The 24,225-nt window shown below is 43.4% G+C and overlaps 1 protein-coding gene across 1 annotated transcript in view; it reads right to left on the bottom strand.

The window, feature by feature from the left end:
• ZFAND3 (zinc finger AN1-type containing 3) overlaps positions 1-24,225 on the bottom strand; it is a 269,257-nt gene that overhangs the window by 184,581 nt on the left and 60,451 nt on the right. The window contains exons 2-3 of the mRNA XM_030557273.1: positions 15,201-15,241; positions 8,601-8,627 (exon numbers count right to left, since the gene is read on the bottom strand). Of these exons, the coding sequence (XP_030413133.1) occupies positions 8,601-8,627; positions 15,201-15,241 (68 nt within the window). The remainder of the gene's footprint in view (positions 1-8,600; positions 8,628-15,200; positions 15,242-24,225) is intronic.

The following is a 24,225-nucleotide window of genomic DNA, read 5'->3' as shown; positions in this document are numbered from 1 at the left end:
ACTTACACCAGAATTTTCATAGGTAGCCACTACTTGTGTGTTCCTCATTTTCTGAGGGCTACATTTAAGACATATGGATCCTGATTTGCAGAAATGCTAAACATTCAGATACAACTGAAGTCTATGGGAGCTTTAACACAGTGTCTCTCAACATCTCCATACCACTGTACCCCTTTCAGGAGTCTGATTTGTCTTGCGTGCCCCAAGTTTCACGTCACAAACATTATTGCTCACAAAATCAGACATAAAAATACAGAAGTGTCAAAGCATATTACTGAAAAATTGCTTACTTGCTCATTTTTACCACATAATTACAAAATAAATCAATTGAAATATAAATATTGTACTTACATTTCAGTGTATAGTATATAAAGCAGTATAAACAAGTCATTATCTGTATGAAATTTTAGTTTGTACCCACTTCGCTAGTGCTTTTTATGTAGCCTGTTGTAAAACTAGGCAAATATCTATATGGATTGATGTACCCCCCTGGAAGACCTCTGTGTACCCTGATGGGTACGTGCATCCCTGGTTGAGAACCAACGCTTTAACATATAAAGCACTATGTAATGCTAAGTACACTGAAAATATCAGGGCCTAACATCTCAAATTTGATACCCAGAATTAGTGGGCTAAAGGCAAGAGTTACCTAAAATGCCTTCTACAGAATTTAAGTGACAGACCATGGCTCCTATGGTTCATAGCTAAAGATTTTTTTTGAAGTTACACACACTTCAAAGGCTTTCAAGAACAAAACAGTTGTCATAATAGCACACCATGCAAGTGATCTGCCTGGTCATTTGTATCACACACACACACAATCATCCATGAAGAACAGGGTTCTTGTATGTTCAAGGATTTAAGTTGGAAGCAGGTTTGACCAACATCCTATGCTCTCTGCAAAGAAAAAATTCCAATATGCAATAGCTACAGTGCTAAGTTCTTGCTATATACATTTCTTCCAACATGGCCTCACAATCCTGGAGGCTGAAACAACTGTAGCATAGGAAGTCCTGGCTTCCCTTAGAGACTAGTCTCTACAGAGCTATGGTTGCAGCCAGATACCATTAAGAAACTTTGTAGTCCCCATGTTGCTCTGCCTGTTAAAACGAAGTTGCTGCAACATTGTCAAGTTTTCTCTGAAATCTAAGGGGAAATTTTTTTGCAATGTTTGAGAATAGATCAACTTTGAATTTGAAGTTCTGAAGATCTGACTTTTGAATTACAGATACTTTTTAAAGGTTTACCTGACTGGAAATGTTAACTTGTGCCATTTGAGCTCAGAAACTGCTAGTTGTTTATTCCTTCTTTTCACCTAATTAATTCTCCTTGTAAACCTATACATAGGCTACCTTTGTTTAATTATAACCTGTTTGTTCAAAGTTACTAATTGTATCTAACTGCAATGGCTAATGTGTTTGAGTAGTTTGCCCTCTGGTGACTAGTTTTGAGAGAACATAAGAGTGTCCCATAGCTCAAGTGGCAGTGATCTGTGTATGTAGAGCTAAAGGATAAAGCTGCTATTCCTAGATTTGAGCAGTTTAATCTAGTAATTGAGAACTGACAAACCAGTAAAGGCCTAACTTTTGAGGTGACACATAGTAGAGTGAAAGGTCATTTGACTAAAAACCGATACCTGCTGCATTGGCTGTATTCCTCCATAAGCCTGCTTCTTGTACCACAAGATTTTTTTTTGTTTGTTTTTTTCCAGAGTGCAGAGGCAGACCTCTGTCAGATATTTATATGGCTCCATTACCGTAATATTTGAGTGCCTCTCAATCTTTGATGTATTTACCCTCCCAATACCTCTGAGAGTTAGGGAGGTGCTATTACCCACATTTTACATATGGGCAACTGAGGCACAGAAAAGACTAAATGACTTACCTAGGGAGTCTTGGAAGTCCTGTGGCAGAGCAAGAAATTGAACCCAGAACTCCCCAGTTTCAGGCTAGTACCCTAAACATGACACCATCCTTCCCCTCAGGCAAACATGGATGAATTAGTAGACCTCCATGTTTTTTTAAAATACAAAACATGAACTAAAAAGGAAAACATAAAATTCACCACACATCAGTGGCTCCTGGCCCACAGGGCTGGGCCTATCTTCCTGCTATGGGTGTTGCGATCTAGCACATGTGGCTGCAGTGCCGCACCACCACTCAGCTTTGGCCCAGTTGTCCCTCTGTCACAGGGTAGAGAGGGACAATTTGAGTGAGTGTTGCAGTGACCCCATGGGTCACAGCACCTGTACCAGGGAGCTGGGCCCAGCCCAGCAGGATAGGAGTTGCCACTGCAGGCTGAATGTGAGTTGTGCTTGCTCGGCAAACATCGCCCCCAAGGTCTGCCGTTCCCTCAGAGGCAGAACTCGACACCCTCCTCCCTCCATGGATAAAATGGAAAAAAACACAAAATAAGCCAAAATCCCTAAGAACAAAAAGAATTTCCAGAGGGTCTAGTTATTGGCCATCTACCACTTACATAAGGTTCTATAACCAGATCACATTTGTCCAGCTACCCAATTCTGCTGAGCCCCTCTGGCCCATTATTCAGTCTTCTTGGTAGATGTCTAGCTTTCAATAACGATTTTATTTTATTTTATTTTATTTTTTACCACTGAGCTAAAAGGTTTTCCCTGAGGAAAGTTTTCCTTGTGGTCTCTCCTTGTTTGTATAAGTAATGGCTGCTGAAATGTCGTCTCTGTCTATCACGATAACTACTCACTTAATTTCTCTCAGGCCACGTCCAGACTAGGATATTAAAATCGATTTTAGATACGCAACTTCAGCTACGTGAATAACGTAGCTGAAGTCGAATTTCTAAAACCGAGGTACTCACCAGTCTGGACGGCGCGGCATCGATGTCCGCGGCTCTCCGTGTCGATTCCAGAACTCCGTTCGGGTTGATGGAGTTCCGGAATCGATGTAAGCGCGCTCGGGGATCGATACATCGCGTCCAGACTAGACGCGATATATCGATCCCCGAGCAATCGATTTTAACCCGCGATGCCGCGGGTTAGTCTGGACGTGGGCTAAGTGTCCTTAGTTAGAGGCAGTAAAGAGTCTGATTTCCTTCCATACCTAAGGTGTAAAAGCAGATGTAATCTAGGAGAAGAGAAAGAAGGCAAAGCAGAGCTAACCTCCATGTTTTGTTGTGTCTTGATTGAATTCAGCAGAAGTTCAATCACTGCAAAAACAAAGGCAGGCAGAACTGCTGATAGTTTTTGCAGCTGATGGAAGTATAATATTGAAGGGCACAACACTGCTTTTTGTGGGTTACCTTAAGTAATGGAATGGCAATGAGGATTTCCTTATGGACTGGTCTTCTGGACTGTCAGCCAACTAAAGAGAAACCTGCAATTTTATTAATATGCTCATTTCATTTCCCTCCCCCCGACCCAAAATGAAACTAGACTCCCTGCAGCTGAACTAAGTGGTAATTCATTAGCTTTAGCAATAGTTACTGGAACATAGATGATAACAGGTTCATCTAGCATGTAGTAAAAACCTTATTTAGCACTTTTCATCCCTAGATTTCTGAATAGTCTTGCAAAACACCTCTCCAACTAGCCCCTTTTCCACTTGGTACCAATTTTTGTCCTAATGCAGACTGTGACCTGGAGGAGCAAGGGAAAAGAGGAAGTTTAGCTGCTTGTGCCCTGCATAATTTTCCACACAGCATTGGTGGCTCGGATCCTAGAAAACATGCAGTAAACCAGACAGATATCCTGTTGTATTTCTAAATACTTACACAGCTCTGAACAACAGGTACCTCCAATGAAAAACTAAATTCTATCCTAGTGACAAAACATGAATTTGGATCACGTATCTTAAAGGAATGAATTGAGTGGTTCAAAAATGTGCTCAGATACTGACCTCTTTCTTTTCACACTTAAACACTTTCTTTTATTCCCCAAAGGCTGCCTCGTCCCACCTCAGAGGCGCCATGTTTTATTTAAAACATACTCTCTCTCAGTAACCACTTGTTCTAATTGGCAAGGCAAGACTGGGTCCCCAAAGCACACAGCTCGTTACATTCAGTTTGGATTACAAAAAACACGATGAAACAAACTGCATTGAAATGTACAAATTAATGGCTCAGGAGTGCGCGACACAGATGTGGAATTAGATTGTAATATGGAACAAACTCCACAGGGAGGCTAGGGAACAAATCATTAGTGTCTCTATAAGCTACACAAGGTTTCCAAATGAGCAAATACACAAAACAGAGCACAGGTTTTTCCATAACTCACCCAAATTGCTAAATATGAATAGCAGAGATTCCTTCCCCCCACCTTATGCACACATGTAAAAGACAATGGAGTTACAAGCAAGAAGACTTAACGAATTAAACCTGCAGGTCGCACTGTCTAAATATGTAACTCATCTTTGCTTTCATGCTGACAATGCGCAAACATCAATGCAATTAAGTCATACTTCTAAACATTTTTTAAATCACCTGGGAACCAGAACACAAGGGACTAAATTAGAGTTGGTGTTTCAGCAGGCAGCATGGAGAGGTTAATGAGCTAGAAGTTAGATGAACAATATATTTATGGAATAGGAGGAAATGGCGTCTTCACTACAGACAACAAAAGGCAAAACAGACAAAATAAAACAACAGCTCTTTGTACAAAAATTAAACACAAAGGTAAAAGGGGCGCTCGGCTCCACAGTCAGAGTTAGTAGGATTAGCCAGCCCTTGAGATAACAACAGGCATGGAAAATATCAAGCAATAAAATTGTTCAGGTAAAAAATGAATTAAAATTTAAAAAAAAAAAAAAAAGAGAGAGAGACATTGCAGTCTTTCCAGGCAGCCAGCACAGGTCATACTTCTAGTTAACTGTAAAGTGCAATTTGTAATGGTTTACATAAAACGAGCCTCAAACTACCAGGCTGTCAAAGTCACAACAGCTAAAAATCATTCCAATCATCTTTTGTGATCTTCGTTCCATGTCTCCTTAAACAGGAATTATGAAAAAGCGTTGAAGCAGTACTGGATCTCAAGTGTAATGGAACTCATCACGGCCTCTTAAACAGGTAGCTTTTGTCATTCCTCTAACATAGGGGTCCCCAATGCAGTGCCTGCGGGCACCATGGCGCACACCGAGGCGTTTAAGTGCGCCCGCATACTGGCCGGTGAACAAGCATCCGCCGAAATGCCGCCAACAAGCAGCGGCATTCAGAGGCGTCGCTGCCGAAATGCCACCAGTTTTCAGCAGCATTTCGGCAGCGACGCCTCTGGATGATGCTGCTTGACGGCGATATTTCGACGGCGATGCCTACTGATGTTGTTGCTTGTTGGTGGCATATCGGCGGATGCTGGTCCACCACCACGGTCCTCCATGGCTCATCGTCTGAAAAAGGTTGGGGACCACTGCCCTAACAAAAGGGCTCACATACCTTGCATAAGAGCATTAACATTCCTGTCACGAAGAGGTTTAATATCTTCATGAGAAGCCAACATTAAACCCATTCGGGACAGGCTAAATCTACTGGCCTGTAGGAAATGTTCTTGAGTGCATTGGAGGCTTACCCATCAATTGCTATAAAATTTATGTTCCCATTGTATGAGTGTTGTGTTTCTAGCCTTTGTTTTGTGAATAAACACTTCTTAATGTGACTAGATTAAATGCCATATTCCTGATGCTGGGGACATGCAGATAGGATGATGTGAATTGTCCTGGGCCCATGCACAGCTTGAGTGCCAGGCTTCATAAAGAATCCTCCTTCCTCCCACCAATTACAGTGCAGCAGTGGATCCATTCTGTGGCAATGGCCTCCCACAATGCTTATATACCCCCTAATACTTTTTGCTGGGGGAAAGAAAGGGGTGGCATGAGGGGGAAGGGAGAAAGGAGAGAAGAGAAGGAAACTTGCAGATCAGCCCAGTGGCTAAGCCACCAGCCACGCTCCCAAAATCTTTGTTGGACACCTCTATATGGGGAGCCCTCATTAAGCGGAGCTCTTGGCATACAAGGAGTACACATCCCAAAAATGGGATCCCCAATTCCCACCTCTCACCAGTACTATGCTAGTTCTGCTGCAAGGGTATAGAACCCTATAGTAATACTTCTGCACCATGGCTATAGAGAAGAGGGCAGAATCCACCTTTGAAAGAGGTGTACATTATATTCACCTCACTGAGTAACTCAAAATATTGTATTCATCCCTCAAAAACTGCTGCGTACTCCTCTCCTTCCCATACTATACCCTGCACATACTGATTACCGGTTACATGTAGGGGGAATCTTCTACAGCATAATTTGTCACGGGTTGCCTCATCAACCAGAGCTAAATTAAATTAGGAATGCAACTATACTTGGATGAACTGATTTCCTAATCATTAGTATTTCTCCTCCAAAACATTAGGACTTTATCTTTTGTCTTGTTTGCTTATGATTTACTAAATCAAGTTGCATTTAGAAGATTCGTAAGTGCTTCCCACATGACCACAAATATTTGCCTGGTTCATTAAAGCAGGCAATGCTATCACCTGGGCTGTCACACTTTAGCAAGACTGAAGCCTCTGCAATGGTGCAAAATAAGGGCCAAATAGCAAGGTAAAAGGAAAAAGGAATTGAGGGGAGACAATGCAAATTAAGAGCGTCAATAAACCAAATTCCAATAAAATCCTTAATTAAATGGAAGCTAAATACTTTTTTACAATCATGATTCTCCTCCTTAGTAAGTTTGATATACACTTGGATTCTCTGAGTGTTTACAAGTATTGTGACGTTCTTCTCTTTCTTTGCATGAAAAACACAAAGATTTAACCTGCAACTGGGGAAGGCTGTATAGAAGACCAAAATGAAGACATGCTGAATGCTAATAAATATCTATGATGCTTCAGTACCCTGTAGATGGGTATTTCCTGGCTGCCTACGTTAGAGTTACCATAACGGGCAGTGTAATTGGTTACACAATTTTCAAAAGAATGCTTATCAGTTTGAATGTGTAATACAAAATAGACTGGAACACAACAATACTGCCAGAGTCTCAAATGCTAACCAAGTGAATTTGCTTTAACAGTCTTGCAGTAAACATTCTGTATGCTACAAACACTCAGGGCTTGTCTACATCACAAAGTTGCAGCGCTGGTGAGGGGGTTACAGTGCTGCAACTTAGGATGTGTACACACCTGCAGGGCATTACCAGCGCTGCAACTCCCCGTTTGCAGCGCTGGCCGTACTCCCGTTTTGTCTCGGGTGTAGAGGATCCAGCGCTGTAATCAAGTGTAGACACTTACCAGCGCTTTTCTTGACCTCCGTGGAATAAGCAGGTATCCCAGCATACCTGAGGAAGCCTCTGGTAATCAAGCAGGTCTCCTTCCCCGGTTTGTTCTCGCGTTCCCCGAAACCCCCAAGCAAGCAGGTCTCCTTCCCTGCGGTTTGCTCTCGCGTTCCCCGAATCCCCGAGCATTCTATACCATTCTATATTCGAATTTGAAAAAAATCTGACAATATAGCATTTCTATTTTGGATATGTGAGATGTCTGAAATTATTATAGGTTAGCAATCTACAGTGACTTCACCTGTGACAATTCAACATCAATGTTTCCCCATACCATACCTGTACTGGAGACAATAGGGTATAGATAGCTTTTAGGCAATATGACAAAATGAAGACCAGCACACTGTAAAGTAAAGTAATTTGCTGACCCAGAATTAATTTTAAGAGTCTCTGTTGAAAGCATTTGAACATTTCAGGATCTGTGATTTACACTAATTCTTAAGACAGGTTTGATTTTTCTCAAAAAAAAATTCTTGTTAATACCAAACTCTTCTCTCGAGAGTTTCATAAACCTTTCTGTGCAAGTTAAGAACTAAGTATTAAACCAGAAATGCTAGATCTGTGGTCATGTTGAACAGTCCTGTGAACTTTCAGGCCTTTCAAGGTTAATACTTCAGTTTCTACCAGGGAGTGTTTATCTTCACATTTGTCTATAAAGTGCCTAGCATTCTGCTGCCTATACAAACAAGATGAATCAATCCTTACAAATCCTGTGAAAGGCAGGGGAATACTATCCCCATTTTGAATATGGGAAAGTTGACAACATTAGCAATCAGAAATTCCTGACTCCTAGGCCCATGATCCTTTTTGACCACAGGTTAAACAAACAAGTTGCCAGATCACACCCCATATGTTCATCCCCATAGTCATTTAGCAGTTGTTAGGATTTGGCCAAACAAGCATTAAAGACAACAGCTCCTGGGCACTGCCCTTTGCTCTGACTAGGTCTGTGCCAATTTAATCCCATTTCTTATCACAACTGAAGACTAATTATGAAATACTCAAAGTTTCAGGGAAAGAAAGATCACATCAGATCATGATTATATATAATTTGGCAAGACTGAAATTATGGCAAAAAAGGTAAAGGAAGGCATGAAGATACTGTTTCTGTAATTTATACTGCTACGCAAACCCAGCAACTATGTTTTGTTTCCTCAGTAGCCTGTTGCCCTCCTCACCTGATATATTTAAAATTCTACTTTCTACTAGAGTGTAAAATTAACCCCCCCTTCCCAGAAGAAGGGGATAGAAGAGATCCACCTTCCATTTTCTGTTTTAATTCAAAGTTACTTAACCACATAGTTACTAACCTTTTTCATTGTGTGGATTTCTTTTTTCTAAAATGAAAGAGAAAGGAAACAAGGGTCAAGACAGGTAATAACACTCAAATTCTCCCCCTTATACAAATCTGCTACAGCACATTAGTTTATAGCTTGCCACCCTATCACAAAAATGTAAGAGGAAGAATCCGCGGCATTTTGGGGGTGTCTAAATTATGAACACAGATTTTGATGGTTTTCTTGATAACTATTGTGATTCAATTTACAGAAGCAAAGTATAAGTCTTTGTCTTCCTATTTTAATAGTCTGACTGAAATCCAAAGTTACATTAAAAAAATCCACAGAAAATTAGTCAGTCGCTTAAAAAGAAAAAAAAAAGGAAGGAAAGTATTAGAGGAAAGCATGCTAGTTATCAGCTGTTAATGAATACTAGGAGACTCCTGCCATATAAAGATTATCAACAAGCCATAACTGGGACCTAAGATAGCAAAAGCAAGTTTGGCACTCCTAGAATACCAGTTCTCTCTCTGTCAATAATGACTAGTGGCAATCTGATCATTGATCCCAGACTGTCATGGCCTAATGGATATGGTAGCTTTAAATTCACAGAATACTGTGTATTTTAGAAAAGAGACTAAAATGGCTCTAAGGGATCCTTGACATTTTAAAGTATCTACATATAGGTATGAACAATATCACTCTCAGTGTGAGTAAGCCTTTGCACGTGCACGGTACTTATTCAGAGCGGAAGGACTTTTCAAACGAGACTTGCAGAACAGGAAGAAAAATCAAGAAAACATATCTTAAAAGAAAAATCAATAAAAATCAAGGTTTAAAGAAGCTCCACTCCATGCTTCATTTGCTGTTTGTGCAGCCTAGAGTATTCTATTAACTCCAAGATATGCAAGATTGTCAGTTTATAGCTAACTATCAAATATACAGGTTGTTCGTAGAATTGCTGCAGCTGTGTTGGTCCCAGGATACGAGACACACAAGGGAGGTGAGGTATTATCTTTTATTGGATCAACTTTTACTGGTAGTAGGTACAAGCTTTCAAGCTACACAGAGCTCTTCTTCAGGTCTGGGGAAGGAGGCAGAGAATCAGTTCCCCAGATCTGAGGAACAGCTCTTCGTAGCTCGAAAGCCTGTACCTTCCACCAAGAGAAGTTGGCCCAATAAAAGATAATACCTCACCTCCCTTGCCTCACAAATATAAAGGTGTATATTTGATACTTAAACATACTTGTATGTCTAATACTTACTTGGAATCTAAAATAAGACAGTTACCTTTTCTTTGATGTTCTTTGAAATGTGTTCATGTCTATTCCACAGTAGGTGTGCGTGCTTGCCATGTGCACTGGTGCTGAAAGTTTTCCCCCAGCAGTACCAGTAGGGGAGCACCCCAGCGACCCTTGGAGTAGCACCTCCATGATGCGGTATAAAGGGTACTGCGTGCTCCCCCCACCCTCAGTTTCTTCTTGCCAGAAAACTCCGACAGAGGGGAATGAGGGCAGGATGTGGAACAGACATGAGCAACTCATCTTGACGAACACCAATTACGGAAAAGGTAACTTTTTTCTTGTACGAGTGATTGCTCATATGTATTCAACAGTAGGTGATTCCAAACTATATCTGTTGGAGGTGGGTAGGAGTTCACAAGTTCTCAGGACAGAGCACAGCCCTGCCGAACCCAGCGTCCTCCCTGGTTGAGAGATGATTGCATAAATGTGAGGTGAAAGTGTGAACTGAAGACCACGTAGCAGCCCTACAAATGTCTTGGATGGGGACACGGGCCAAAAAGCTAGCCAATGAGGCCTGCATCCAAGTCAAGAGTGCCTTCGCAATTGGGGTGGGGGGAGAGGGAACTCCCGCTAGAGTACGGATGCATGAGGTAATCCAGTTGGAGAGCCGCTGAGTGGAGATCGGCCGACCTTTCATGTGCTCGGCCGAGCAATGAACAATTGTGAGGATTTTCTGAATGGCTTAGTACGCTTCAAGTAGAAAGTCAGAGTCCATCTCACATCCAGCATGTGGAGGCGGCACTTCTCATTGGACGCATGGGGCTAGAGGCAGAGGACCAGCAGAAAATGTCCTGACCCATGTGATAGGCGGAGACCAGCTTTGGGAGGAACGAAGGGTATGGGCAGAGCTAGACCTTATCTTTATGAAACATCGTGCTCGGGGGCCCAGAGATCAGGGCCCTGAGTTCCGAGACCCGCCTCCTTGACGTTTAGGTGGAGGGACAGAGCCTGAGCCGAGCACAGACCCTGGGTCTGAACATTCTCCACATGGGCCCCCCATCCCAAGTCTGACATGTCAGACACTAGTTCCAGTGACAGGGCTCTGCCCCTGAACAGGACCCCTTGCAGCATGTTTCTCAGGAAGCACCACCACCATAGGAAGGTGATCACTGGCTAGGGCACCATGAGGACTTTGTCCATCCTGTCCCTGGCCTAAGAGAACTCCTAGGCCAACCAGGGCTGGAAGGGCCTCATCCTGAGTCTGGCATGACGGATCACATGATCCAAGAGTTGGAGGCACTCTCTAGCTGTTGTCACCGGAAACCTTGTGACCCTGTCAATGAGTCCCTCAGAGTCTCTAACCTGTCCGGTGGGAGGGAGGCTTTGGGTTGATGAGGCATCCAGGAACACCCCGATAAACTCTATGCATTGTACTGGGACTAACATGGACTTGGTGTTGTTTACCAACAGGCCCAAAGTAGTGTGCATGGACAGGAGCACCACTTGATCCGGCACCTGCGACCAGGAGCTGCCCTTGACCAACCAGTCATCCAGAAAGGGGAAAATCTGGACTCCCCGGCACGTGAGGTAGGCCACCACCACCACCGACATACATTTTGTGAATACCCTGGGGGCAGTGGACAGGCCAAACAAGAGGACTGTAAATTGGTAGTGTTTCTGCCCCACTGTGAAACGGAGGAAACGTCTGTGTCCCTCGAATATATGAATGTGGAATTACGTGTCCTGCAGATCGAAGGCGATGTACCAGTCTCCGGAATCCAGGGAGGGGATGATGAAGGCCAGGAAGACCATGCAGAACTTGAGCTTTGTTGTATCAACTAGACAAGGTACTAACAAGCTTCAACAGGACTTTATTTTTACAGTGGAAACCTCTTTACCAAGCTGCTGCACCACCCTCTGTAACTCTCACCTCAGCCTCTTCAACTCCTCCCCCCTCCTTCCTGTCCTTTCAGACTCCCAACAGCCAGTGCTCCCAATTCTAATAATACAAGCAGCATCTAAACACCACAAGCTTCACCATGTACTGGTTCAGGCCTCGCAGGTCCAAGATGGGCCTGAGCTCCTCCTTTGGCAATTGGGATAAGGAAATAGTGGGAGTAGTACCCCTTACCTTTGAACTCCCCCAGTACCGGTTCCACCGCTCCTAGGCCCAGGAGCCACCCCATCTCCTGCTTCCAATTGGAGAACGGAAGCTTGATTGAGATCCCTGATGAGAACTGGCAGGGCACCCTCGGGCATCCTGTCAAAACCGCCTTTTCCCTGCTTGCTTGCCCTTGGAGGACCCAGGCTGGCGGGCAGACCAAGACTGCCTGTGTGGGGACCTCTTATAATCCCATGACTTCTTATAAGCTGTGTCATATTTTGACTGGGTGGTCTGATCAGGAGTCTGCTGTGGCTTGAACTTAGGTTTAGCTGGAGCCAGAACAGAGACCCAGAGCCTGGAGAGTTGTGCAGGAGTCTTTCAAGCCATGCAGCTTCGTATCCATTGGTTCCACAAACAGAGCTTTGCTGTCAAACCGAAGGTCCTGCAAGGAGGCCTGTGTCTCACTGGACAGCCCAGAGAGCAGGAGCCATGATGCTCTTCTCATGGGCATCACAGAGACCATGGACCGTGCGGTCATGTCTGCTGCATCCAAAGCTGCCTTCAGGGTTGCCCTGGCGGCCGCTGTGCCCTCCTCCACAAGCACTTTGAACTCCTTCCTGTCGTGCTCATGGAGGGAGTCCTTGAACTTGGGCAGGGAGCCCCACAGACTGAACTCATACCAGCCCAGGAGAGCCTGGTGGTTCGCCACCCATAACTGGAAGCTTGAGGAAAAATAAATTTTTCTTCCAAATGAGTCCAGTGTCCTTGAATCTTTATTTTTCGAGGAAGGAGCTGGTTGGTCCTGCCATTCTCTGTGGCTGACCAACTCGATCACCAGAAGCAGGGTGGGTGTATAAGTATTTATGCCCCTTAATGGGTACAAAGTACTTGCGTTCTGCTCTCTTAGAGATGGGGGCCAATGAGGCCGGAGTTTGCCACAGGGCATTTGAAATTTTTGCCACCCCTTTGTGGAGAGGCAAGGCCATCCTGCCCGGTGTCAAGGAGGACAATACATTAAACAGGAAGTCCGAGGTCTCCTTCATCTCTTCTGCTTGGAGATGGAGGCTTAATGCCACTCTTTTTAAGAGTTCTTGGTGGGCCCTAAAGTCCTCCTTTAGGACGGAGGAGCCGCAATCACCTCATCCGGAGACGGTGAGGAGGCTGGCACAGTACTTTACTTTGTGTCCCCACCGGCACCAAAGGGTCCACCACCTGGTCAGTGTCTAGGCAGAGTGCCGAGAATGTACATCCCACTGACCCCTTCCTCAGAGATCTGGAGAGGGGGGACAATGGTCCTTCTGAGGCTCTGGCCACCAAGTGAGCCTCCACTGGGGGCTGCGTTGGGGTGCCACTGTATCTGCTGTGGAGCCAGCTGTTCGGCCTGGCCCATCGACGATGGATGGCTACAAAGGGAGGCCAGACTGACATCCAACCTGCCGCTGTCCCTGAACCGGGAGGAGCGGCGGCACCAGGTGCCATGCCGACGTGGAGGACCGGTACCATCGGTAACAGCTGCTTCGCGATTGACGCCAGGGGCTGCGGAGGTGGTGCTATGGCGGGGTCCTGGAGCAGGACACCGAACAGGAACGACGTCGACATTCGTGCTGTGACTGGCTGCAATAGCCCCTCTGAGACGAGGACCTTTGGCATCATCTGCCTCAGTCCCGTCGGTGTTCGCTCCTCAAGGTGGAGCAGTGCTAAGAGTCTCGGTCAGATGGAACCCAAACAGATAGTTGGGTGGGCATCAAGGATGATCCATGTGGACTTTGCCCTGAATGGTTGCTGGGCGGCAAATGGCATCAGGAACGTTCCCTTGACCGAGACCAGTACCGAGCCGGGAGTGACTGCAGAGATCCCAGCAGCGGCTTACCTCTGGAGCACGGGGCCAACAGCAGTGGTGCTCCTGGTATCAGCATGGACATAACATCCTGGGCCGCCTGCAAGGCCTCTGGTACGGAGGGCATCGAGACATCCTGGGAGGCCTGCTCCGAATGGGCAGGGCTAGGCTACTCCGCTCGACTTGAGTCGGAGGCCTAGAGACCAGTGGGAATCGAGGGCTGCCTGACATGGGTCTAGCCTCTGTCCTAGGTTTACTCTGGTACTACGGTGAAAAAGGCCTCTTTTTAGCCTTCCTGGCATGCCCTGTGGACAGGGAGTAGTGCCGACGAGTCGATGACGCTGAAGGGTCACCACACATCGACACCTACTGTGGAATACAAATGAGCAATCACTCGAAGAACTGCATGCTTCTGAGTACTCAAGTATATCAAAGTTTGTGGCACTTGATTCCGTTATGAAATTAATATGGTGAACTTTTATATGATCTATGATCCACCAAGCAAGGGTCTTCCTAGACTTTAAACAGAAATTCCAAAAGGAATCTGGTGGGTATTTTATACACTGTTAGCTCAAATTTAGAAAAACAAACGAACAAACATGAATTTATGCATTCAAAATGAATGGTCTAAAAAAATGCTCAGGGGTCATTACATTTTAGTTTTAGGGCTCAGCCAAGAACCTAAACCATAAAAATGTTGACTTTTTTGCTTCAGCTTTTAATATTTACTTCTAGCTCCCCTGAGAGATTTTTTTAAGATATGGAATAATGGAAGAGCATCAATTACAGCAAAGTAAGTGGCATTAGTATAATGAATGACAACATGATTTCAAAATCTGAGAAAGTTAATGTAAGATGGGGCAAATTACCGAGAGACTGACAAAAAGTTGATAACAGTTCCCAGCATTCTCCAAGTTTGCAACAAGAAAATACGATGCAGAGTTTAGGCTTAAGCCTGTTGGTCAACAACCAATGATTTAATGCACACGTTGGATATTAAATACACATGGGCAGCAGGACTGATTTCCATAGCCACTCCTCTTCCTTTATAGTTTCATCTATGCAAGATTTTGGTGTTTAGTGGCAAGCGTAAAAATGTGATCTACTGAATTCAAAATTCCCAACCAGACTGATACATTTTGTAAGCTATGTCAAATTTACATGAGTTGCACTAAGACTGGAGCTCTACAGTTCAAGGGCACTCCAGACTTCTGTTATCTTCACTGAGTGAAGGTTTGATTGGTATATTTACACAAGAGGCTCTTGCTTTACATATATTGGAGACTGTGTCAACAAACCTGAGCAAATAAAATGAAGCACCAAAGTAAGGAGAATCTGATTTCACACACACTGAAAAAACCGAATCCCACGCATAAACCCCAAAAGAGATGGCAACACTGTGATTTAGATAGTCTAAGAAAAAACAAAAAGCCTTTTAGTGCACTTACCAGCGAAGCATTTGGAACAGAGATTCATAGTCTTGCTGGACCTAGAGCAAGAAAAAAAAAAAAAAAAAAAAAAGAGTAGAGCTAAAAATTCATTATAATAGTTCTAAGCAATACACCGGGAGTTTTCAGAAGAAAAACAGGAGGAGGAGGGGGCAAACATTTAAATGGCTAGGCACCTATACAAGTCATCAGTGGCAAAGGGCTGGCAGAAATGAAGGCGGGGCGGGGGGGGGGGGGAAGAATCTCGTTTGACAATCTTTCTTCAGCTTGGGAAAGAGCTTTCAAAGCATGGCTTCCAAACATTTATCCTAGCATTCATAAATAACTTGTAGGATAACAGGTATGATAGACATGAATTATTCCACTTCAAGCAACAGTTTGTCAAGCCTGGAACATCTCCCATTGTAACATTTTAGGAAATGTTTGTATAGAAGAGAAACATGTCTACACAAGACTTGATTTGTCCAATATTCTTGATTCAGTTCAGACCAAATGCCATAAAAGGCACATTTTGAGGTTACATGAGAAAGCACTTTCATAGAATCAAACAATTAGGGTTGGTAGACACATCAGGTTATCTAGTCCAATTCCCTGCTCAAAGTAGGACTTTAACACCATCCTGAGCAGGGTTGAAGTGCACACTGGTAAGCAAGGTTATAAAGGTTATACCAAAACTGCCTATGCTATAATAGTTCCGAAAATAGAGGAACTCACTTTTCATGGGCTGTCTACCTGGAACTTCTCACCAGCACTAAATTAGCTATGTTTCTAAAGGTAAAGACAAACGTGGGAACAAAAACAGAGCCTACCAAAATAATTACATTTCTAGTTTAAAATCAAACAAGGCTGGAATTTTGAAAAAGAACCCACAATATGTATGTTATAAAAATCTAGGCACTCAATGGAGACCACTGGAGTATCAAATGCCAAGTATTTCTGTGTGTCTTTTCAGACCAATCACTTCTCAGATTAAATATTTTCCTGATTGAATTACAGAAACATTCTAAGTGTTTTGCAAACAGGGCATTTTAAATTATTTTCCTGTAACATAGGGAAAATCCAGATATGATTACTCATATCTTAGTGCCAGGCATTTCAGGACATTAAGATGCTTCTGAATTCCTGCACAAGTGAAAGTTGGTTTATAATTGACTAAAAAATCCCAGTAGAATACAGGTTACTGCAGGTATGAGTCAGACATACTTGCCAGCTACAGCAGGAGATGCACAGACACACACGCTGATTTTAAATATAAGCAGTATGTGCAAAGGAGAAACATTAAATCCTAGGAAAAGAAAGGCAGAGCAGCCCTATCCATCCATACAAATACATCATCTGGTTGATATAGACCCAGATACTCAATATGTGCATTGACATTCTACAGATTATCTACCTTCAAAAGAAATGCAATTAAAAACAGCAGGTGAGCCCACACTTACAGCATTAGCATGCTGCAGTCCAGTACTCACTGCTTGCGAGTTAGACATTCTGGACTAACTCAGTATGCCAGGCAGGAGCTTCTCTGCAAAACCACCAAACCCCAAAGGGCAGTCAAGAGAAAACAAGGCAGAGAAGAGGTGATTCATACTGATGACATCAGAGCTGGCAATGACAAAGGCAGCTTTCAGAGGCATAACCAAACTGCCTCAGCTGCTAGTTATCAATCCAAAGTTTTCATAGGATTTTTTTTTTTAAAGCATGGATAGGGAAGGAAATATATTGCTATGTTAAAGGGAAAAAATGACACTTATTCACCACACAGGAGCTGGATGTTTTGAACGAGTGGTGCTATGAAACAGTCCCCACATATTCATCTTACGGGCTGAATAACTTCAGGTCACCACACAAAATCTTTCAGCTTCTCATTCACATAAGGAGGAAAGTTCACAGTGGTCAAGCATCACACAGAAGAAAGGAGATGTGCTACTACGTATTTGGCACATCCTTTTTTTTACCCCACAATAAAAAAAGAATAGAGAACAAGTTGAGCAAGTTGTACATTCTAGATCCAGTCTCTATTACTAAATTTCAGTTCAATGCTATGCAGCAAGGCAACTGAAAAACAAAGCAGAAAGAACCAAAATCAGCAAGATAGTGAAGAGATTTAGAGTCAAATCAAAGCTCTAGGAATTGACGTTGCATTCAGCCAGAAGACAAGAGGAATTAAACTGCCAATGCAAGAAGATAAAGCAAAATCCTAAAAAGGGCTGTTTATTTTGGATACATTAACAGAAGCTGATGAGAAACTCAACAATTCTTTCTTACAAAGCTGTATCCTGCGTAGTACTAATTGCAAAAAACAGACCATCCTACCAAAATCCACCAGATTCGGATTCCAATCAATCCATCATTTTCCTTTAAGATAACATGGAAGATCTTCGGATGGGGGGCAACAGTGTTTTCGACCATCAAGTCTGGTCGAAAAGGGAACATGACAGATCTACTGACCCGACATCCAAAGTCTGGTTACTGCGGGCGGGGAGGATCTAGGTCAACACCCATGCCAGCCCCTACCTCAGCTGGAGCCACTTCTTATCTGTGTCAGTAGGCTGCAGCTGCCAGCCCCAGCTCTGCAGGCGAGTCCCTCCTGACCTGGGCGAGGGTGGCGGTGGGGAGGGTAGCAGGGGAAAAGCAGCAAGTGAGGAAAAGGTGGGGGGAAGACGAGTGGATGGGGGCAGAGCTTCAGGGAGAAGAGGCAGGGTAGGGGAGGTTTCGGCACTCCTGCTGGAGCGGCCAGTTTTTAAATTATCACCAAGTTGGCAACCCTAATCCATCCCAATGATGTAGGTAGTGTCTAAACTGTAGCATTTAAGTGTAGACAAGCCTTTAGTCACAAAAGGTCACTTCAGAATTCAGTGTATGTAAGTATGTTAATGCTTTGCTGAATCTGGGTCTTAACTAGGGAAATGAGCACCACTACCAGCCTGTGGCAAATGGGGAAGGGGTGGGAGGGCAGGCATTTATAACATGGGCCTATCCTGTTGCTCCTGAAGTCAACAGAAGTCTAGTCACTCACTCCACTGGAAGCAGGACTGAGCTCACAACAAAAAACTAAATAGAAAGCTGTGCTTTCTTTTGGCTAGAGCACAGGACAGGAAGTCAGGAGAACAGAGTAATCCTGAGTCTGACAACAGTTTGGTTAAGGCCATCCCACAGATGTCACAGAATCAATATTCTGAAAGTAAAATACACATATTATATATATATATATATATATTTTTAATTTTAGTGGCGTTTAGCAAAAAATCCTCTACTAAATGCTACACATTGGTATACCTGGATACTACAGTAGAAAACATGTATAAGTATGCCAGTTACACAAAGCTATACTCCAGAGGTGGGCAAACTACGGCCCATGGGCCTCATCTGGCCCACAGGACCCTCCTGCCCAGCCCCTGAGCTCCTGCCCTGGGAGGCTGGCCCCCAGTCCCTGCCCTGCTGTTCCCCTCCCCCGCAGCCTCAGCATGCCGTGCCGCAGGTGTAATGCTCTAGGCAGCTGGGCAGCGCAGCTGCAGAGCCTCAGCCTGACCTGCTGCTCTGCGCTGCGCGGTGATGTGGCTGGCTCCAGCCACAGCCGCGCCACCAGCCACCAGGCAGCACGGTAAGGGGGCAGGGAGTGGAGGGGTGGGGGGAGATAGAGGGCAGAAGAGTTCAGGGTGGTGGTCAGGGGGCGGGGGTGTGAATAGGGGTTGGGGTGATCAGAGGGCAGGGCATGGGGAGGCTGAATGGGTGCAGGGATCCCAGGGGCAGTCAGGAAGGGGGAGAGTTGGATGGGGCAGGAGTCCAGGAAGTGGGGGCATTCAGGAATGAGGGGAGGGGTTGGGTGGGAGTTCGGGGGGTGGGCAGGGGACAGAGGGGAGCAGAAGCAGGGAGGAGGATAGGGGGCGGGGACCAGACCACACCTGGCTGTTTGGGGAGTCACAGTTTCCCCTAACTGGCCCTCCATACGATTTCCGAAACCTGATGCAGCCCTCAGGGCAAAAGGTTTGCCTGCCCCTGCTATACCCACTTACAGCAAGATCAGGTATGTAATACCACAAAAGTCTCATATTGTTTCTGTACAGTGCAATATGAAGTTATGATTTTTAACTTAAAGTGAAACTGACTAGAGGGTTCCATTGTATATTTCACAGTAAATGATTAATAGCTAACCCATTTCCCCAAAACATTGGAAGATAAGGCTGAAACCGAAAAATTCTTTATATCTTCAGAAAAAGAAAGCCACTACAGTTGTTCATAAAGTTCAGCTGAATTATTTTTGTAAAGATGAGGAAGGTATCATGGTTCTAGAACTCCAAGTCAATATAGAAATGGGGAATCTTGTGTAGGGTGGATTAAAAAAAAAAAGATTAAATAAAATGAAAAATCCAATTTAAAATTACAGTATTTTCTTTTTACAAATAAACCTGTTTAAAATGAAATCTGAATTGAGTACAAATGTTAACAATTAAGCTTATTATAATCTCTTAAAACATTTAAATAAAAAAGAAATGTTGAAACAATAAGCCTCTATGAGAAAGTGTGTGTTAAAGACTACTAGTCTATATAAAGAATGGGGAAGAAGGGAGAAGGAGAGAGAATCTGAGGGCAGGTCTACACTACAGCAGGGATAGACGTTCTTGAGATCGATCCACCAGCAGTCAATTTAACAGGTCTAGTAAAGACCCGGCAAATTGCCTGCAGATTGCTCTCCAGTTGACCCCTGTACTCTACCCCCTACAAGAAGATTAAGATAAATAGACTGGAGATTTTCTCTCATAGACCTCCCCACAGCATAGACCCCACAGTAACTTGACCTAAGGTACGTTGACTCCAGCTACGTGAATAACGTACCTGGAGTTGCGTAGCGTAGGTCAACTTACCACGGTAGTGTAGACAAAGCCTGACTTTTGAGGTCAAGCTTTATAAATATGGCACAATAGGTCATGTACTATATTAGGGGACTGATCCTGTGGAGGACCCAGGGACTGTGCATTTAATTGCTGGTAGGTTTCTAACCTCATATTTGCATCATAAGAGTCAACCTCGCACTTAGTGATAGCTAATGGAGAATTGCATAACTTTATGCATTTTACAGTATAACTTGTGTCTGTTGAACTATGGAGTTCTATAGATAATTTACAACCTACTCTTGTAAATAATTTAAGTTAGTATTCAGACATCCACATATATGAATAAATCAAATCAAACTAATGGTATTGGCTTAAAGAGAGACTATGAAGTTAATACCAATTGGAAGGTACAGTGTCAGAAAAGAAACCATTTAACTGACGTAAAGTTACCCTGTGGATTTAGGAACTACAAAGTGAAACAAGCTACCCAGGTCAAGTGGCATGACATGGAAAATTAGAGGCAGAAGATACTTCAAGGCAGCTTGAAAATCCCTGAGGATAGAGAATGATCAGATGGAACATTTCTATAGGCCTCACTGGCTAAAGGAAAGTTCATGTAGTAGAGAACACAATATTCCTTTAAACAGATAAAGGAGAAAGTAGTAGCAATAACATAGGGACTTTGATAGAGGAAGAAATTTACAAGTCTGCCCTCAAACAAAACTAGTTACAGTGATATTTACACACTAGCAAAAAGAAGTATGTTTAAATATTAGTATAACAAAAGAAAATTCTTAGGTAATTTGAACTGTTATCTTTAAGGTTGCCAGTTTTGGTTGGATGTATTCCTGGAGGTTTCATCATATGACATAATCTTTAATTAAAGACTGACCTTTAATCCTGGAGACTGCAGGACAATCCTGGAGGGTTGGCAACCCTGTCTTTCACTTTCCCTGCTAATGCCTGCAAATTTCCCCAGTAGATGAAGAAGCCATTTTAAGGATTTAGAAGCATGTATGTGAACACATGCCCTCTCACACACACTGCATTTTAAAGTCTTAACTCACTAACCAACATTTATACCCTCCTCCACTACCAGATTTAAAAAAGACTTTTAGGCAAAAGCCTCATAAGCCAACCTTCAGCCTAAACCAGAGTTTTGTTGTGGTGGGTTTTTTTTGTTTCTTTGGTTGGTTTTTTTTAAATGCAAAGGACCATAATGGAAACTGAAGACTGTGCAGAGAGGAACTATCATTGTGAAAATTAACATACTTGAAATCTCAAATATACACACTGGTATTATAACTTACTGGCAATCTGAATCACATACAGCAGTATGAAGAGTTCTTTAAATTCTTTTACCAGTGATTGTACTTTTCTACTTCCTCGTAGTGAAACTGTATTAAGATCTGAGCTCATCCACTCCAACAACATTTCAAAGCATTTTACTGGATTCTATTCACTATTCCACTAAGTATTCCATTTATCACTAGCAGTGTCGCTAAGAATTATCATAAAGTGTGGCACAACTCAAGGCACAAAACCCTACTCAGTACCTGCCAATGTTTTTGCAATACGTTACATAGGTACAATATATAATCCCACTTTTTTACACAAGCATGACTAAAATTCTAACTGAAAATGCTCACAGCAGAGACTGGCTAGATGTATTGTGCTTAAGTACAGTAACTCAAATCTAAAAAATAGAAGACAATCTAGAACTTCAAGAATATGTAAATGGTCAATTTTGAGCACTAGAAAGAAACTGAGGAGAGATATCCAGAAAGCTATTTAATATCCAAACACCTTCTGCTTTTCCAATGAAATCTATTTGCTGAAAAGCAATGAGCGTAGCTCAGAGAAACTAATGGCTTTGTCATGAAATCACGTTTCATGGTGGACTGAAAATCTGTTTAGTTTCCTTTCACCACCTCTTGATTTTTTAAGCACATAATGAAAAACTAATACCAGATTACTCCTCCCCACTGCTAATAAGCAATGTAAGAAACCCAGTTCCCCAAACCTTGTCTGTGCTAGAAAATTTCTTAACCTTTCTCCAGTAACAGCCGACCCAGTGCTCCTAATGCAGGGGTGGACAAACCTTTTGGTCTAAGAGCCACAATCTGGGTATGGAAATTGTATGGCAGGCCATGAACAGGGCCTCCCAGAGAGGGGGACAAGTGGGGAAATTTTCCCCAGGCCCTGCAGGGGCCCCCATGAGAATGTCTGGGGCTCCCCCTGGCCCCGCCTTCCCCTATCCCCTGGCGCCTCAGCGCACCGCGTCCAGGAGGGACCTTGGACAGAGCTAAAGTAGTGTGGCTCAGGCAGGGCCTACCTTCATGCCTCCAGCTTCCATCCTGGGCACACCACACGATCCATTGTCTACAGCCAAGCACTGAGGTACAACCGCATCTGCTCTAACCCCTCAGACAGAGACCAACACCTACAAAATCTCCACCAAGCATTCTCAAAACTACAATACCTGCACGAGGAAATAAGGAAACAGATCAACAGAGCCAGATATGCACCCAGAAGCCTCCTACTGCAAGACAAACTCAAGAAAGAAACCAACAGGACTCCACTGGCCATCACACACAGTTCCCAGCTAAAACCCCTCCAACACATCATCAGAGATCTACAACCCATCCTGGACAATGATCCCACACTTTCACAGGCCTTGGGTGGCAGGCCAGTCCTTGCCCACGGACAACCAGCCAACCTGAAGAATACACCAGTAACTGCACACCGCACCATAGTAACTAACTCAGGAACCAATCCACGCGACAAACCTCGATGCCAACTCTGCCCACATATCTACACCAGCAACATCATTACAGGACCTAACCACATCAGCCACACCATCACCGGTTCATTCACCTGCACGTCCACCAATGTAATATACGCCATCATATGCCAGTAAAGCCCCTCTGCTATATACATTGGCCAAACTGGACAGTCTCTACGGAAAAGGATAAATGGACACAAATCAGATATTAGGAATGGCAATATAAAAAAACCTGTAGGAGAATGCTTCAACCTCCCTGGCCACACCATAGCAGATCTTAAGGTGGCCATCCTGCAGCAAAAAAACTTCAGAACCAGACTCCAAAGAGAAACTGCCAAGCTTTAGTTCATCTGCAAATCTGACACAATCAGCTCAGGATTAAACAAAGACTGTGAATGGCTTGCCAACTACAAAACCAGTTTCTTCTCCCTTGGTTTTTACATCTCAGCTGCTAGAAGAGGGCCTCATACTTCCTGACTGAACTAATCTCCTTATCTCTAGGCTGCTTCTTGCTTGCATATATATACCTGCCCCTGGAGATTTCCACTACATGCATCCGACGAAGCGGGTATTCACCCACGAAAGCTCATGCTCCAAAATGTCTGTTAGTCTATAAGGTGCCACAGGACTCTCTGCTGCTTTTATTAATACAGCGGTATGGTTAAGAAATGAAGCACAGAAGTTCTTTTACAACTTAGTTGCAATGAATTGGCAGTAGAAAAACTCTGATCTGCTTCAGTGACACTGTAATTGGAATGGTGATTAAATGCTTCCTGGGCCTTTTCCAGAATGGCAATTATACAGCAGGATCTCAGCATCGCTACAGCCTAAACGTCTTAGCTCACTGACTGATTGATATCCATCCAGCATGTCAGAGGTCATATGTCTGAGAAATATTTTAATAATTAATGAATGGCATGATATGCAACAAAGACTATACATAAGCCTCCTTACTGCATATGTAATGGACATATTGTTTAATGTATTCAGCAACCTGAGACAATATATGTATGTTAGAGCAATGCATTTGTACCTCTGTAGCTAAAAGTCTGTCAACATGTCCATTATATAGCAATTTTCAAAGGTTTATAATTCTGCTGAAGAATCTGTTGAGCTAATCTTTGCACAGAGTAAAAGCAACACTGTAACCCATGTATGTATATGTTCAGCCAAGTAGGCCAGTAGATTATTTAGTGTCAAAGAAAATGGAGCTAACCCTATATTTTAGTTTTTCTTTATATTGCTTTTCATCAGTGTCATCCACAGCACCAACACTTCACCTTGTATAGGGAGGAGGATAATTAGATGTTGTTAATTACACTCTCAATCAACCCCTTGGATATTTTGTATAAATTGTATACGAGCTTCTTAATAACGATTTAACTGTTCTATAAAATGAGTAAAATTT

Source organism: Gopherus evgoodei, chromosome 3 (assembly GCF_007399415.2).
Source record: "Gopherus evgoodei ecotype Sinaloan lineage chromosome 3, rGopEvg1_v1.p, whole genome shotgun sequence".
NCBI classification, from domain to species: domain Eukaryota; kingdom Metazoa; phylum Chordata; order Testudines; family Testudinidae; genus Gopherus; species Gopherus evgoodei.
The sequence above is the reverse complement of the archived record's forward strand: the minus strand, read 5'-3'. Positions and strand labels throughout refer to the sequence as shown.